Source organism: Leucoraja erinacea, chromosome 6 (genome assembly GCF_028641065.1).
Source record: "Leucoraja erinacea ecotype New England chromosome 6, Leri_hhj_1, whole genome shotgun sequence".
Lineage (NCBI taxonomy): Eukaryota > Metazoa > Chordata > Chondrichthyes > Rajiformes > Rajidae > Leucoraja > Leucoraja erinaceus.
Genome location: NC_073382.1, coordinates 65,691,842 through 65,709,029, shown reverse-complemented (window position 1 = coordinate 65,709,029; position 17,188 = coordinate 65,691,842). Strand labels below are relative to the sequence as shown.

The 17,188-nt window shown below is 38.4% G+C and overlaps 1 protein-coding gene across 4 annotated transcripts in view; it reads left to right on the top strand.

The window, feature by feature from the left end:
- The window catches only part of LOC129698249 (NADPH oxidase 4), a 128,894-nt gene that overhangs the window by 14,012 nt on the left and 97,694 nt on the right, over positions 1-17,188 (top strand). For 3 of the 4 annotated variants that reach the window (XM_055637264.1, XM_055637265.1, XM_055637262.1), the window contains one exon: positions 10,723-10,833. In XM_055637264.1, the coding sequence (XP_055493239.1) occupies positions 10,723-10,833 (111 nt within the window). The remainder of the gene's footprint in view (positions 1-10,722; positions 10,834-17,188) is intronic. The other variant, XM_055637263.1, reaches the window with a different exon arrangement.

The window sequence follows — 17,188 nt, the reverse complement described above, 5'->3', positions numbered from 1 at the left end:
ACATTGAGTTTTTTTTAATTAAGTTCCCCTCTCAAATTATACCCACCCTGTCTTTCCATAAACAGTTTTTGTATATTTCTTAGAAGTAAATTATTTCTTGCTTTGTACATGATTTGTGCTGTCTTAAATTTAACCAGATCTTAATGTAATGCTAGAAGCTCATGGAACTGGGTCTCTCTGCAACTGGATCCTCGACTTCCTCATCAACAGATCACAATCTGTGCAAAGTTACTCTTGCATTATGAGTTTATCTTCAGTGTAAACCAGCATCTGCAGTCCCTTCCTACACATCTCAATGCAAACTGGCCCACCATCCACTTTGCACATAGCTTATGATCACTCAGCCTGATCCAACCACCCCCTCCACCCCACTCACTCCAGCCACAATTAAAACCGCACCCCATATACCAACTACAATCAAAGCCATTCCGGGGTTCAAATCAGCAAACAATCCCACCTCAGCCCACCTGACACTGTTACTACTTATCTTCAACCTGAACACTAGAATTTCCAAACAGTCAAAGCAAGTGACAGAAGGGTCCAATTCTTTCACTATTATCAATATTGCACCAACAAACATAGCATTTGTGCTTATAAGTCATCCTGTTCCGGCACATTATAATGGAATGTTTCAATATTTGAGCCCTTCATATTGTGCCTAACTCTCCCCTATTATTCTTGTGCATTAACATAACCCCATGTAGTCAGTTTACTATGTTTTACCATAACATATTATTTAGATTGTACTCATTCATTATATTCCTGTTGAAGGTAAAGAGTTGTTCCATTCCTGTGAGATTGGAGCATGCCAAGTTAACCAAGTTGATGTGTTATGCACTAAATCATCATACTTACTGTGAGTTTGTATTAGTTTCTTGCAACTATAGTGACAAAAAATATATAGTGTATTGGTTCCTGGTAGAAAAGTTGATCCACTGGAAGAACTAGGATTTACTGCAAGAGGATTAGTCTCAGGTTTCAGTATACATGGTAAACTCCATTGGAAACCGGCAAATACAATTGCGACTATGAATCAGAATTACAGCATTGTTCTGCTTCATTTGCACAAAGGGAATAAAAATGAATGAATGTGCACCAAGGGTAGATTACTTGGCCTGGCTATTAAATATGTAAAACATCTGGGCAAGTCTTTTGGAAGTCTCACTAACTCATTGCTGTTATAATAAAGTCAAGACTGGGCAATGCATAGGGAATTCTTTGTCTTGCTTAGCTGGTTAATATCTTCTTGGCTGTATTCATGTGGTTTTATAATTGAAGAATGTGACCAATTTTGGATGTCTTTTTTACAAAAAAGTTGGCAACGTTTGTCAAATAGGTTTGTTTATTTAAATCCATGGCAACCACAATTGCAGACATGATTAGACCATTTCTAAAAATGTTTGATGCATTGTTCATAAAATAGGAAATCTGTTACTATTTACGAAATTACAAAATTACATCTTTGGTTTTAGATAGCATGATGATTTTTGCAATTTTCATAGAAATGAGCAATAATGGATCATAGTGAAGAATTGCAGTGGTAGACGATTTAGAGGTTGAAATTACAGTTTTGTCTCATTTTTTACCATAGCGCAGGATTCAGCATAGGTATATCACACTATGGGGTACCATTTTGCCTCCTTTTTTACGTCTTTATTACCTATACTACAGTATGTCTAGTTTCTGTTCAACATGTGATAGAATTTTATCTGAGAAGTGATCATGTAGTTATTTCTATGATTTCCCTTGTAGGGCTTTTTGCGTTCTTGGTGGAAACTCCATTAATATTCTGATGAAAAGTCATGAATTTAGTGGTCTGAGAAACGACTACTGGAGTTTTCAACAGATCTTTATTCAAAAGTTCGATATCCAGTATACAGGTTCTACTGGCACGTCTGCCCACAATGGTTGTCAGCGCTGAACTAACACGCGCAAGTGAAAAACCGTGCGATACAAGCAGCCCCTCCCGAGTCACGTGACCGTGGCTTCCGAACGCCGGGTTCGATATCTGCGTGCGCTAGCAGGCGCAGCTACATGAATATGCTTATTTTTCCGTGGATGCGGCATGACTGGCGGAGTATCTCCAACATTTTCTGTGTTTATTTCAGCTGTTTAGCCCCACCATTCATTGGCACAGATAGCGGAATTGCTGCCTTACAACTCCAGTGAGCCAGGTTTAATCCTGAGCTCTACAGGAAGGAACTGCAGATGCTGGCTTAAACCGAAGACAGACACCATTCCTTCTTTCCAGAGGCTGCCTGTCTCGCTGAATTACCTCAGCTTTTTGTGTCTTAATCCTGAGCTCTGTTGCTTTTTTTGTGGAGAGACATATTTTCCCCGTGACCATTTGGGTTCCCTTGGGCTGCCTGGTTTCTCCCCATAATCCAAGGATGTGTGGGTTACTCTGTTAAATGGCCTCTGGAAATTGCTTTCAATGTATGGGTGAGTGGTAGAATGTAGAAGGAACTGATGGGAATGCGGGGAGAATTATTTGGTATGGTGTAAAATCAGTGTAAATGGCCGCTCGAAGGCCTGCTTCCATGCCGAATGACTATGACTACATCTCTATGAACTTTGCAGTACCTACTTGTCTGCTGAACCAAGCTGTCACCTTCTGTTTAAGTATGCTAAGCACTGTTAAACTATTAACCCTCACCAACTTTAGCCCTGTAGGTCCAAGGGAGTCAGACCTAAATGAATGTGGTGATAATAGATTTAGTCATTCAGCATCAGATCTAACCGAACCACATATGGCACTACACGGTCCTCTGCCAACAGTCAGGTATATTTACAATTCCTGGATGATTGGGGATGCCAATGCTAATACCTGACATTTTTGATGTATTACAAACCATCACCTTAAATGCTTCTCCCTTATTTCTTCCACTTGCACCTTTAACATCATGCACCAGTACTTTATGGATATTGTCATTAAAATTGAAACATCTGAATAGTTTCCTCTGCTCCTAGTCCACTAGGCTAAACGTCTTCCGTATCACCCTTCTTTCATTTCTAACATATCTACACTTCTCACAAGGTTTCCTCAAGCTCATTTTACTAAGCATATTCATGTTCTGTTTCCTTGGGCCTTCTCCATGGAGGTGCTGACTGTCTTCATTTTTAGTCTCTATTTACATAATATTATTAACGTTTCCTTTCTTCCAGGTACTGCCTCTTTTATAATCTGTTGTCACAAACCCTCTTAAGAAAAAGGATCCGTTGGCCTGATGATTTTCAGTGAACCACTGTCTGTTTAATACTTCTTTCACCTCTCAAGCCCTTTCAAGACTCAAGTCTCTCCAGTCTAATAGCACACCACTAGCCACATCTTCCCATCTCCACTGCTTTCCACAGAGACCGTTCCCTCCGCAACTTCCTGGTTAATTCATCCCTTCCCACCCAAACCACTCCCTCCCGAGGTAGTTGCACCTACAACCACAGGGGATGCAAAATCTGTCCCTATATCTCCTCCCTCAACTCTGTCCAAGGACCCCAATAGATGTCTCAGGTGAGGCAGAAGTTCACATGCACCTTCTCCAACCTCAACCACTATACGCGTGGACTCCTACATATTCACGCTACCACGCATTGACTGGGTATTTGTTTTGCTGAACACCTTAACTCAGTTCGCCTGGGCCTACGCAATCTCTCAGTTGATAAACACTTCAGCTCCCCCTCCCATTCCCATACTGACTTGTGTCCTGAGCCTCCACCACTTTCAAGATTCAGGCCAAACACAAATTGGAGGACCAGCACCTCAAATTTCGCTTGGGCAGCTTACAACCCAGCAAGTGTTACTTGATTTCTCTAAGAAATCAAGTAACACTTGCTTTCCCTCTCACTCTGACCCCCCCCCACACCTTATTTCTCCTATGTTTCAATGTCCTGATTAATTTTATTGTTTGTATGCCTTGTTGTCACCTTCCCCATAGCCACCAATGAACCATTGTACAATTTCTTGATCCATCTGCTTTGATCTGTCCTATTCACACCTTACATGCTATTTGTACCTTTCAGATTCAGATTCAGATTCAGATTCAATTTTAATTGTCATTGTCAGTGTACAGTACAGAGACAACGAAATGCATTTCCATATCTACCTTTCCATATCTCTTGTTTCCCTCTCCCCTGACCTTCAGTCTGAACAAGGGGCTTGACCTGAAACATCGCTCATTCCTTCTCGCCAGAGATGCTGCCTGTCCTGCTGAGTTACCCAAGCATTTTGTGTCTATGTTTGCCATTCATTACTGGTTAAGCTGTGTGATGTTTCCCAGGGGCTACAAATCACACATATGTATACAATGGCTGCCAAGTTTAGCCTGTAGAAGGCATCAGTTAATTACTTCAGACATTAGAGAGAGCTGTGCACCTCACTTGTTAAGGAAAAGTCACAACTTAATATTTAGATATGTATGCAGACAACTAGAATATCATTGCATCAGAATGATACCTATTCATAGTTATTATCCAATGCTTTGATAGCAAAAATTATTGAACAGCTATAAGCTGGAAAATACCCATAATTTTGATATCAAAGCATTGGATAATTATGAATAGGTATATTTCCAATGCAACGATATTTTAATTGTATGCATATGTATCTAAATATTAAGTTGTACCTTTTCCTTAAGGTGCATAGCTTTCTCTAATATCTGAAGTAATTAACTGCTATTTTAACTGCTCTTAAAGGTTTTGGTCATGTTAAATTTATAAAATAATTAAATAACAATACATCAAAATTATAGGTATTTTCCAGCTTATGGCACATCAAGAATTTTTGTTAAGTATTGTAATTTCATTATTTTACAAATTAAACTTATTTGACCAAAACCTTTAAGACATTATGGAAAGATTGTGACTTATTCCGCATTGAGTCTGTGAAGAAACGTTCTCCAACAAGGATGAATTTGACCTGATTTACGTTTTTATGGTACACAGGTTTACCAGACTGATCCAGATCTGAATTTTGAACATCTCCTTCTATTGGATTCCAGTTTCTGATCAGTTATGGTCGTACATCTATAAGCAGTGCAGATACTAATCACGTTTCTAACCCCAATAATTAAGGACATTTATCCATTTTGACTAGAGCACTCAAAAAGAAGTGAGGGTGCAAGTTGCAAATAATAATGACCTGGTTTCCTCATTCATTAGCACATGAGAGATCTCTGCTACAATATTTGTAAGGAGATACTGCACTTACTATTTTGACCTTATGAACACATCACAGTGTATGAGCATATCACAGTGTATAAATTAATCACTCATTCCATTGATACATACCAATGCCAACTTTGTCACAAATCTATTATAATAAATCAGTACAGTCAAAATGGTTCTGGTATCTGGGAGATCCTAGAGCATTGAAGTGCTCTTGACGGCATCAGCCTTTTGCCTGCAAGCCATCTTTTTCCATTCTTATGCCCAAGTATTCTTTAGATTTCTGAAACACCTCATGTTTGCGTGATTTAATATATAAACTATGCCGTTCTAAATTATTTCAGTGTGTTCATGAGTCTGGCTGTTTGTAACTTAGACGGGAATACAACCCAATAACACATATCTCTTTCTTTACTTGCACAATTCCTGAGTGGAAAGAAACACCACAGTGAGCTGAGAATGACCGAGGGAGGAAATGATGGTTAAGTGTAACAGACTCTTTAGTTAATTCAAGTTGACATTAGGTATCTGTCAGATCTAACTTTGAAAAGATCTGGCCTCATGCCCACGTTTGTGAATCTAACTTCCACATATGGCAAAGTCACATTTCAGAACTGTATGCAGTAAACGGCAGGAACCTTAAGGATCATTGATGTACAGAGGGATTTTGAGATGCAATTCCATAGCTCCTTGAAATTTGCAACGCAAGAGAGAAATGATAAAGAGGGTGTATGGTGGGGTGGGAGATTGCAACCTTCACGTGGTCCGCCCTGTTTCGACGAATGCAATCAACCTGGCATGCACAATCAAGTAAGATCAAATAGAACAAGTTGTCCTACAACTTTAGGCTGTGCACGCCATACGCAAGAAGAAGAAAAAGAAGAATAAGAAGAAGAAAGAGGGTGTATGGCACGCCTACTTTATTGGTCAAGATGTTGAATATAAAAGTTTGGAAGTCATGTCGTAGTCTGTATAAAACTTTGGTTAGGCCACATTTGAAGTATTGTGAGCCGTCCTGAATGCTGCATTACAGGAAGGATGTGGAGGTTTTGGAGAGAGTATAGAAGGATGTTGCCTGGATTAGGGAAATTAATTTTAAGGAGAAGTTGGATAAACTTGGATTGTTTTCTTTGGAGTGTCAGAGGCTGAAGGGCATACTGATAGAAGTGTATACAATTATGAGGGGAATAGGCAGGGTAGATAATGTATTTTTTCCCAAGGTGGACAAATACTAGAGGGCATATGGACTGCATGCATGCTGATGTGTAGTTTGAATTGGCATCATCGTTGGCACAAACTTCATGGGCCAAAGGGCCTGTTCCTGTGCTGTATTGTTCAATGTTCTCTGTTATAAATAATGCTATCATCTGGATTTGGACTACAGCTCATAGTAAAACAGTTGTGTGATGATGCTGACCAATGTGCCAGTATCAACCTCCTTGCTAACTGGTGCTCCTCCTCTTAGGTAGCAATAACCTTGCTTTCCCGATAATAGTGAATTTAAAGCAAATTCTTCACTTGTTATTGTTCTTTGCCTTTCTGCAGAAACAAACAATTTTATCTTTCAGGGTTCTTTGACATGCCTTAGCAAGAATACTGGCTTTCTTGCAGCTGCAACATTCTGCCTGAAGCAACATATAATTCTGTGCCAAATGCTGACAAAATCAGAATTTAGGCTTGTCTCTGTCACCTGTAGCAACACCTTTATGTTTCCCATAAGCACCTCTACTGTATAACTGTGACCTATTGAAAGCAATGTTGGAGTCAGATTGCCTTCATATCTGAAACTTTTATTTCTGCTGGTATCTGTTGACAGTTTTAGGAATGATATGTGCATCTTCATCAACAATGTACAAATGAAAATTGGATTAATAAAGTATTATTGTGATTGTGATTGATTGTGATTCGCTCCTTGGTTCCATTGGTCTTGAAATATAACAAGATTTTGTTTTACTTTTAATAAACAATAATCCCATCCCCTCTAATCCTATTCTACTCATTGCCATTATTTTCAAGTGGCTACATATCATTTCTGAGTACACAATGGTTGCCAACTATTATTTGTTCAGAATAGTATTTTATACTTGCATCCATTGGAGCACTTGATTGTAACCAGAATTTTTTTCCAATTTGATATTGTTAAAATCAAAGTCTTTGTCTTTTGTCTCCACCATAAACTCGTTTCCCATTCCTTCCCCATCAATTGTTTGAGATTAAAACAGACTATTGTCAATCTCAGTGTGATATTTAACCACGGAATGATCTATGGACCATATATCCACATGTGGCGGCTATTTCTGCCTCCATAATGTTTCCTGATTTTTTCCTTACCTTAGCTCATTTTGTTTAAACTCTGGCCCATCTGGATTTGATGACTCGAATGTCATCCTAGCAGTGGTTCTATGTCCTCATTATGAAACTTGAGCTCATCCAAACTCTGCTTCTTATAGGATTTGGGATCTTGCATAGTCCAATCTGTCCACCATCTCTGTGCCCACCATCTTACACTTGTTAGATTTCTTTATTTTGCAAATCATTGAGATTTGATTTCAAATCCCTCCAAGTCATCATCATATCTAATCTCGTTCACACATACAATCATCTGTGTTATTTGCACTTCTTAACATTATGACCACTTGAACATCCTAGAACGGCCTATGATAGATATTTCATTTGTTGCTGAAATTATAAGCCTTACAATTTCCCTCCTTTACCTCTCTGATCGTCCACATCTTGAAAACCTGTTTCTGACCTTTGTTTGATTATCTACTCTCATAGCTCCATATATGATTTGATATTAGTTTTATTTTGAAAACACTCCTGCTGTGGTGCGTTGCCATGTTTCCTGATGTTTAAATTGGATTACCAATCTAAGGAATGGATCACCATGAAGCCAATTTACTTTGAATACAAAAGCTGAACCTGGTGTTGTCTCATGGCAACGGCCAGGCAGAGCAGTTGCCATTCTGGTTGTGTTAGAGTGGAGAAACAGATCATTTTTGTTGCAGAGATAGGAAATAAATGGGGGTATTATGTTCTAACCCAATAAAGGACATGGTTCATTTTCAGATTAAAGAATCAAAGCTGGTTTATGATGATGATGAGGGATTTTCATTGAGTTGAAATGGTTGTGATAGCTGCAGGATTTGGGGGTTGAGCAGGGAGTAAAATAATAGTGGAATAAATCAAATTTTAAATGGTGGTATTATGCCAACTGTTGTTACATTTGTTCAATTGGAGAGCTTTAGGATTGATGCTATGGAATCGATTTTTAATACTAACTGTAACAACAATAATATTAGGAAGTTGGCAAAAGACTGAAGATGACCATGTCACTTCCATTCAACAAGAGTAAGCACTATTCCTTACTTCCTAGTTCTCCACAGCCTTTCTCTAATATCTACACGAATGTGGTGAAATACTGCCCATTAGTCTGAGTGCTGCTGTACGTTCCAGAAACTCACCAATCTAACATAGAGCAGTCGCTTCTTGCCACCCAACTGTCACCTTATGCATTCATTCACTTCAATGGTATAAGATGGCTGCAGATTTTACCATTTACAAGTTGATACTCCTTAAAGAGAACTGTTTAAACTTCATGAAGGGCAGTGCAGTAGGTATAAGGGAAGGCTGTCCCCTCTACATTACACAATTGAGTTTGAAAACCTTTGCTAATTCTTGTGACCTTTTGTGAAAATCATTTAATGCATTGAGAGCAGTGGTTTGGGTTACCAAAACTGTCTTAAACGTTAGCCAGGGGTGGCAATAAATGCTGGCATTGGTTAGTTTGGTCCATATTCTATGAATAAAAATATGCCAATTGTCTGTCTGCCAGAATAGGAGGCATTGCAAGCAGTGCAGATAACATTATTAAGTAATATTTATAGTTGAATTAAATGGGTAAGTTGCCATTTCATGATAAAGATTTTTCTCAAATGAAAAATGAACACTTTGTAAGTGAAAAAGCAGGGGTTTAAAACTTTTATTTTTTTAACCTGGAGAGACAAGAATACAGCTGAAGCTCCAAAAAACTATGATTACCCCGCATCTGGGTGTAAATAGTTCTGGATGCCATACCTCCTAGATCAAGTGCATATTTATCAGAAAGATACCTGATTCTAAAGGTTAATATTTGAGGACAGATTATGTTCCATGGTTTTCAAAATATTAAGGAGTGATTTTATTGATGTTATTTGAGATGATAAGGAGAACTGATAATCTCGAAGAGTTGCATAATGTTGGACTCGGGCCACAGTCTAAAAACTAGAAATATGCCTTTAGGGTTGAAATTTAAAAAATATTTTACATTCAGAGGATTGGAGAAAGTTGGAATTCTCCTTCATAAATGTCAACAAATGTTGTTTATTGTTCATTTTAAACCTGATAGTATTAAGGGACATGACATAACATGACATGTCAACCAAGATCACATTGCAATATCATGAGATAGTAAAGGGTTAATCAGATTAGACCCAATATGTGGGATGTCAAGGGGTAAATATTGAGACAATGGAATTGAGAAATTATGTATTGATTGGGAATGTTATTAGAATAGTGATGCCAATAGCTCTGGGACTTCAGAAGCATAAAGTGAGAGACAGATGCATTGGGACACCAAATAACTGTTTCCAACAAATGGAAAGAGAATTTATGGAAAGAGCCATAGTCCTGAGTAATTATCTTCTGTTGGTTTCATGAGGACCAGGTCATGGAAAATTGATGGTTGTAGAGTTATTGAGGAGGGATTCAATTATCGATATCTCTAAGAGCAAAGAAATTGTCTATAATTGGTTTATTCAGTCATGCCTGGTTTTCAAAGTGACATTGTCTAACTGATTTATAATATGAAATATATAAGCAATGCCAATCACTTCTCTGCAGGTACTGTGCATTTTTGATGCAGAGATATTTACCACATTTTAATCAGCATGATGTGATTCATTCAGCATTTTTAACAGAATGACTTTCTACAGAATTGTCCTCAATTCTGTACGGAGACATCAGCAACTGTCAGAATTTGCTGACATTCTCCAAAGATAAGAATGAAAACATAAAAGTAAACCTTGAAGTTATCTATTGTAATTTACCACTGCCGGATGACGGCATTCCAATGCTGAACTCCTCTTAGAGTTCAGGGTGGGGGTGGAAAGTTGTGGAGAATCTCCACCAGTTGAGTTGGAGAATTCACACAATGATTGTGTGTTTGATTGGAGATGATAAAATGACTCCTTCTCATTCATTTTAATGGAGGGAATGGCTGCAAGCATCTGCAGAGAATATTTGCTAGATTTTTTTTAATGCATTTTACAGTATTTTAAAGTGTTTTTAATTGATTGTTTAATGCAGGTCAGTTGTTTTATATGTCAAAGTACCCAGAATATGCATATTCTATTCCTTTGTGTTACTTGAACTTATTTAGGAAAATGCAGGTGTTAAAATAGATAATGGTATTTATACATTTACAACAAATGGGAATTCTAGGTCAACTTTTAAAGTTGCTTGTTCTACCAATGTATTTTGTCTTGTTCTTTTATTTTCCTGATCACTATCTTATTTGTTCAGCTAGGATTATGCATTAGTAGAGCTTCTGCTTCGGTCCTGAATTTGAACTGCAGCCTTGTCCTGTTGCCCATGTGTCGCACTTTACTGGCATTTCTGCGAGGGTCACAGAAGGTGAGTGAATCAGATTTTTTTATATGACTTACAAAGAATAGGAGTCATGCTTAGAGTTTTCCAAACAATTTCCTGTGCACCAGCTGGCCTAAACTAGTGGTACAAAGTAGAGCACACCTGAGGTAGTGCAGTGAGTAGTTTTGACATTTGCAGTGTCTGGGATCTTTGTGTAATCTTGGGTTTGCGGAGCTGAACAACTCAGAAACTACACCTCAACATGATTATTTATTCTAAGAGCCTCTACTGACTGGTTAGGTAAGCCTCTATAGATAATTGCTACAGGTTAAAGAGCAGGTCAGTCACAAGACACTGTATTTAACTGGTAACATACTTAAAGCTATAGTCTGAATGCTAAAGCTATAGCATACTTAAAGCATACTTATAGCTATGGTTAAAGCTAACAGCCAATGCTAAATACAACACAATAATTTAGGAAGGATAAATTGGCTTTGGAGGAAGTGCAGCACAGATGTACTGGGGTGATATTTAGATTCCTAAAGATTATGTTATGAGGACAGATTACAGAAATTTGAATTTTGTTCCCTTAAAGGTAAAAAGTTAAGGGCGACTTGAACGAAGATTTCAAAATTTTGAGGAGAATTGATAGGGAAGATGCCGGGAAACCAGTTCTTCTGGTTGGGAAGTCTATGACCTGAGGGCATGGTTTCAGAATTAACCAATTCTTTCACAGGTGGAATTAGGAAACCATTCTACACAAGTTGGCGGAAATTTAGAAAGATCATTCAAGTGGCAATTGATGCCACATTAATTGTTAATTATAAAACTAAGAATAATATATATATTTTTAACCTAGGACATTGATGGACATCTAGGAAAAATACATGAATATAATGTTGAATCAGCCAAGATACCATTGATTAGCTAGGCAGGCTCTAGGGGATAATTAGATCATTATTTTATGTCTTAACGATCTGATTAATTGGCTCTTGTGATGCAGAAAGTTGCAATATTTGTCATGTATTTTTAAATTGTGATCAGAATATTAAGCCTGCAACTTAATTAGTTTAGCGACCAATGCTGATATTTAATAATAGTGAGCATCGAATGAAGATATTTGCATTAACTTACATTTTTTTTTAGTAATCTTTGTTTGATGAATAAATATAGATGGCAGTATTTTAAATTGCAAATCTTAATGGTTTCATTATTAAAACTGAGACAGAAATCAGATGTGGGCTATTTTTTATTTCAAATACTTCCATTAAATTGGGAATGAATGGGAAGTTGACAGGAAATAGTGGAAAATATGTTGTCCTACCCCCACAAGGAGTGTGGCAGGATTGAGCTCTGAGGCATCTCTTATGGTCTCCTACTCTCCCACAAATGAAAGAAATTAAATTCTTCTTTGGGAATAACTTTTAGTTTGTTCCAGCTTGGCAAGTTTACCCGCATTTAGGAAATGAGATAACCTTCTCTCCATTGCATAGCAAATTGAGTGATTAAACAGTATGAGTTAGGAATTCAGTCAGAATTTTGAGATCAAACCTGCTTTGTCCACATCACACAAGGGACATGTTATTGAAATATCCATGTGGTCATTTAAGCTATTTGATTTTGATTGTTGAATATGTTGACCTCCTTTGTTCCTGGTTGCACCATATAAAATGTAATTTGGAGCGTAATATATCAGTTCTTATTGAGGCCATCAACAGGAAGGTAAAATTTGTGGAATGAGTAATCATGCAATAATAGTGAAGAATTTTAGCTATTTAATAAAGGAGATATACTGTAAATAGGATTCAAAATTAATGCAGACTGCTATGTTGTCTTAGCAACTCATTAAAAAAAATTAGGATACACACTGATAAAATGTTTATTTCTTTATGTTGAATATTTTTCTTAGCTTTTGTGGAGGACATGAGTCAGTTTGTTGCAATTGCAGTTAAAGATAACAAGTGCAAAAGGTTGGCTGACTGAAAGATCTGTGTTGAGCCGGAAGATAAATCCTTGATAAATAAGAAATGCCAATTCTTTGTTCTAAAGGCAGCTGGTCTAGCTAGTAGTGGGGCCCATAGTCAAACCAGCAGCAGACATTAACATGCCAAACACTAGTCCATCTGCTCACTGCTTTTTTTCTCATTAAGCATTAACCACTGATAATCCTTGTCATGATTTGAATTGTTCTGAAATAGAATAAAAAAAATATTAAGAGTGAATAAAATGGTGATGCATGTGAATTTTACATAAACTGGTCCTGTTCACTTCAAACTCTGTTGTCAGCAGGGATAGAGTAAAGATACATTCCAGAAGAATTATTTGAGGTATGCCAGACCAGGGGTTAGTGCTGCTTATGTTTCCCTCTTGGTTAGCTGCGACAAGAATAAATAGCTCAGCATCCTCAAACTTAAAGATTAGGCTGGCAGTATTCTAAATTGATTTACCCATGTACTGGTGAGTGAGGGAAGGCTGCCAGCCAATTTTAAATAACTTTACTCAGTTAAAATATTAATGCATCATTTCTGGGTCTCCTGCTAAGCAGTGAGATGACTGTGTTTGTGAGATTCATTTAAAGATCCACAATACAAAATTACTTTGCAAGATGACATAAAACTTGGAGATGTGGTGAATTTTGAGGCGGATTGGAATAGAATTCAAAGCAATACAGACAAGCTGACGGGGGCTATGTGGTTAGCAGGCATCAGACATATCATGCTGGAAAATGTGAAACATCACACGTTCAAGAATCAAGAGTGTTTAATTGTCACATGTACCAACAACTACATTATGAAATTTTGACTTGCAGCAGCATTACAGGCCTGTAAACCCACTACACCCAGATAATATGTAATAAACAAAAATACAATAAATTAATAACCACAATACTCATGCAAATTCTTATTTCCATGAAAGACAGTTCATAGTTGAGGTTAGAGCTGTGTAGAGTTCAAGACCAAAACAGTTATTGGGAAGAAGCTATACTTGAACCTGGTGGTTATGGTTTTCAGGTTCCTGTAACTTCTTCCCAATAGTAGGATTGAAATGAGAGCGTGGCCAAGGTGATGTGGGTCTTTGATGATATTGACTGCTTTTTTGAGGCAGTGTCTACTGATTCCTTCGATGGTGGGGAGGGCAGTACCTGTGATGGACTGGACGATGTCTACCATTCTCTGTAATCTCCTTTGTACCTGGGCATTCAAGTTTCCAAACCAGTCAAAATATGTTCTCCACCATACATGTGTAGAAGTTCAAGAGAGAATTTGTCATCATCTGTAAAGGTTTAAGAGAGAATTGTTGACATACTAAATCTCCTTAATCTTCGAAGGAAGTAGAGCCTTGATGGGCAATTTTTAATGATTACATCAATGTGCTGGACTCAGGACAGATCTTCAGATCGTCCACGAATGACGTTGTTGACTCTCCAACTCCAAGCTGTTAATGAAGACATGAAGATATGGATCCTCAGCTTTTTACTTCTGAAGTCAACAATCAGCTCCTTGGACAGACATAAAATGCTGGAATAACTCAGCAGGACAGGCAGCATCTCTGGAGAGAAGAAGTGGGTAATGTTTCGGGACAAGACCCGTTTGAAGAAGAAGTGGCCCAGTGCAGAGTGGGGAGCCAGCAAGATCGCATCCCCTGTTGATCTATTTTTCTGGTAGGAAAATTGTAGTGTGTTCAGGTTCTTGCTAAGTAGGAGTTGATATGGATAATAACCCACCTTGCAAAGCACTTCATCACCATGGACGTCAGTAGACATTGATGCATCTTACTATTTTTGGTCACCGGTATTATTCATGGCCTTTTAAAGCAGGTGGCGACCTTGGATCTTAGTAATCAGAGGTGGAAAATGTCGGCAAGAACCCCAGCCAGATGGTCCACGCAGATTTAAGAATGTGCTCAGGTACACCATCAGGGCCAAATGTTTTCCATGGATTTACCCTCACAAACAATCTTCTGATGTTGGCTTTGATCACTGAGATTACAATGCATTCAGGAGCTATGGAGGCCCAAGAAGGCACATTGGTGTTCTCCCTTTTGAAGTGAGCACAGGACGTGTTGAGCTTACCGAGGAGCGATGTCTCATTGTTGCTTGAGTTGCCACTTGGCTTCGACATACCTTTCAGTGATGGCATGCAAACCCTGCCATAACTGGTGAACATTAATCTCATCCTCCAGTTTAGAGCGACTGTGTCCCTTTGTCTTTCCAATGGCATAACTGAGATTGCACTTGGACTTCCTATATGCACATGAATTGCAAGACTTAAATACCCGAGATCTGATCCTCAGTAGATTGCGGACCCCTCTGGTTCATCCAAGGCTTCTGGTTATGGAATGCCAAGATGGTTTTGGTGGGAACACCCTCCTCCACACATTTCCTTATGAAGTGTCTAATAACCGTGGCATATTTGTTCAGGTTTGTTGTTGAGTCCTTGTGTCCAGGCAGTTGCGGAGTCATTCCTCAGCATCCCCTGACCAGCTTTGTGTAGTCCTCACCGCTGAAGCTGCACCCTTCAGTCACTGTCCATGTGCAGGAAGAAGGAAGAATAAGAACATATGGCAATATAAATCTGAGAGGACAATTTTTAAAGGGGTACAAGAACAGAAAGATATGGCGATATGTTACCCAGTTTCTTAAAAGGTCAGATTGAGAAAGTGGTTGAAAAAGTATATGTTGGTCTTAGGTTTTATTAATAGAGTACAAAAGCTCGGAAGTCATAGATTCATACCGCATGGGAATAGGCGCTTTGGCCCAGCTTCTCTATGCCATCCAAGATGCCCATCTAAGCTAGTCCATTTCCTGCATTGAGCCTATTTCCCTTGAACGTCATGATGAATTTCTATGTATCCAGTTTTATGCATAATGCATGAGCAAAGATATGAAGACTTTGAAGAACATATAGAAAAGACTTACTGAAATTGTTCAAGAGATGAGGGACGAGGAACAGATTGGAGAATCTGGCAGTTATTTCCCCTTGGAACTGATGGGATTTGGAGAAAATCTGACAAAGGTATTTAAAATCATGAAAGATAAAGTAAGTAAGTAAGTCATTTTTATTTATATAGCACTTTTAAATCAAATCACATTAAAGCCAAAGTGCTTTACAGAGAAGAAATCAGATTACCATACATCCATATAAAATAAAAATAAAAGACACAAACACTATTGAATTTAACATGAACGTCCCCCCACAGCAGAATCAACACTTTCCACTGTGAAGGAAGGCACTAAAAAGTAGAAACGTAGAAACAGAAAATAGGTGCAGGAGGAGGCCATTTGGCCCTTCGAGCCAGCCCCGCCATTCATTGTGATCATGGCTGATCGTCCCCTATCAATAACCCGTGCCTGCCTTCACCCCATATCCCTTGACTCCACTAGCCGCTAGAGCTCTATCTAACTCTCTCTTAAATCCATCCAGTGACTTGGCCTCCACTGCCCTCTGTGGCAGGGAATTCCATAAATTCACAACTCTCTGGGTGAAAGCATTTTTTCTCACCTCAGTCTTAAATGACCTCCCCTTTAGTAAGGATAGATTGAGATAAACTTTTTGTTTTGATGGAGGTATATGGACAGGGTGACCTAGAATAAAGCTGATTGGCCAAATAATTAGAAGTGTGGTTCCCCAACTTATGCGTTTAATAACTAAAGCAGTTTGATGGCTTCTTGAGATCAAGGAAGATTGGCACAGTGTCACCTACATCCTGATACCTAATCAGTCAGTCCTCTTAATTGTAGTACAACATTATTCCTCACACATGCTTACCTTGCAGCTATGCTCATCTTCCTGTGCATTTCCTTACATTCCCAGTTGTGTAATACAAGCTTTATTGAAAAATATTCTTAACCCTTCCACAAGCTGCAGAGGAGGTGACCCTGGAGATGTATGGCACGTTGAAATACATGGGCACGTGAGATGGGGAGATGGAGGAATCACTGATTACAGAATTCTTTCTCTTTCACTGACATTGCTTACAGCACTTGATCATTGGGACTTTGAGGCAGAAGCAAGGTGGTAATGGAATATTCCGTGGGAAAACCTGGGGTTATTCATTTGGTAGGAATAATAGAACAGCAGCATATTTTTTATGATAAATAATCAGCCACAATCCCCTTTATCATTTAACAATCCGCCCTCACTGATTCTTTCAAAACCCTTACCCGTACTATCTTTTGTATGCGGCACTTGAATCAGCCATGGGTCACCAAATATTGCTGCATTAGCAGCAACCAGGTTTACATGGCTCAGGAGAGGTGCAATGCTGAAATGTCAATGTCGGGAATTTTCATCTTCAAAGATTTGAAGCTGAACAGCAGCAATCCCAAAAATACTGCAAAAACATTTCCTACAAATTGATTAGAAATATAAAAATAATTCCAAAAGCATTTCAGAATCTT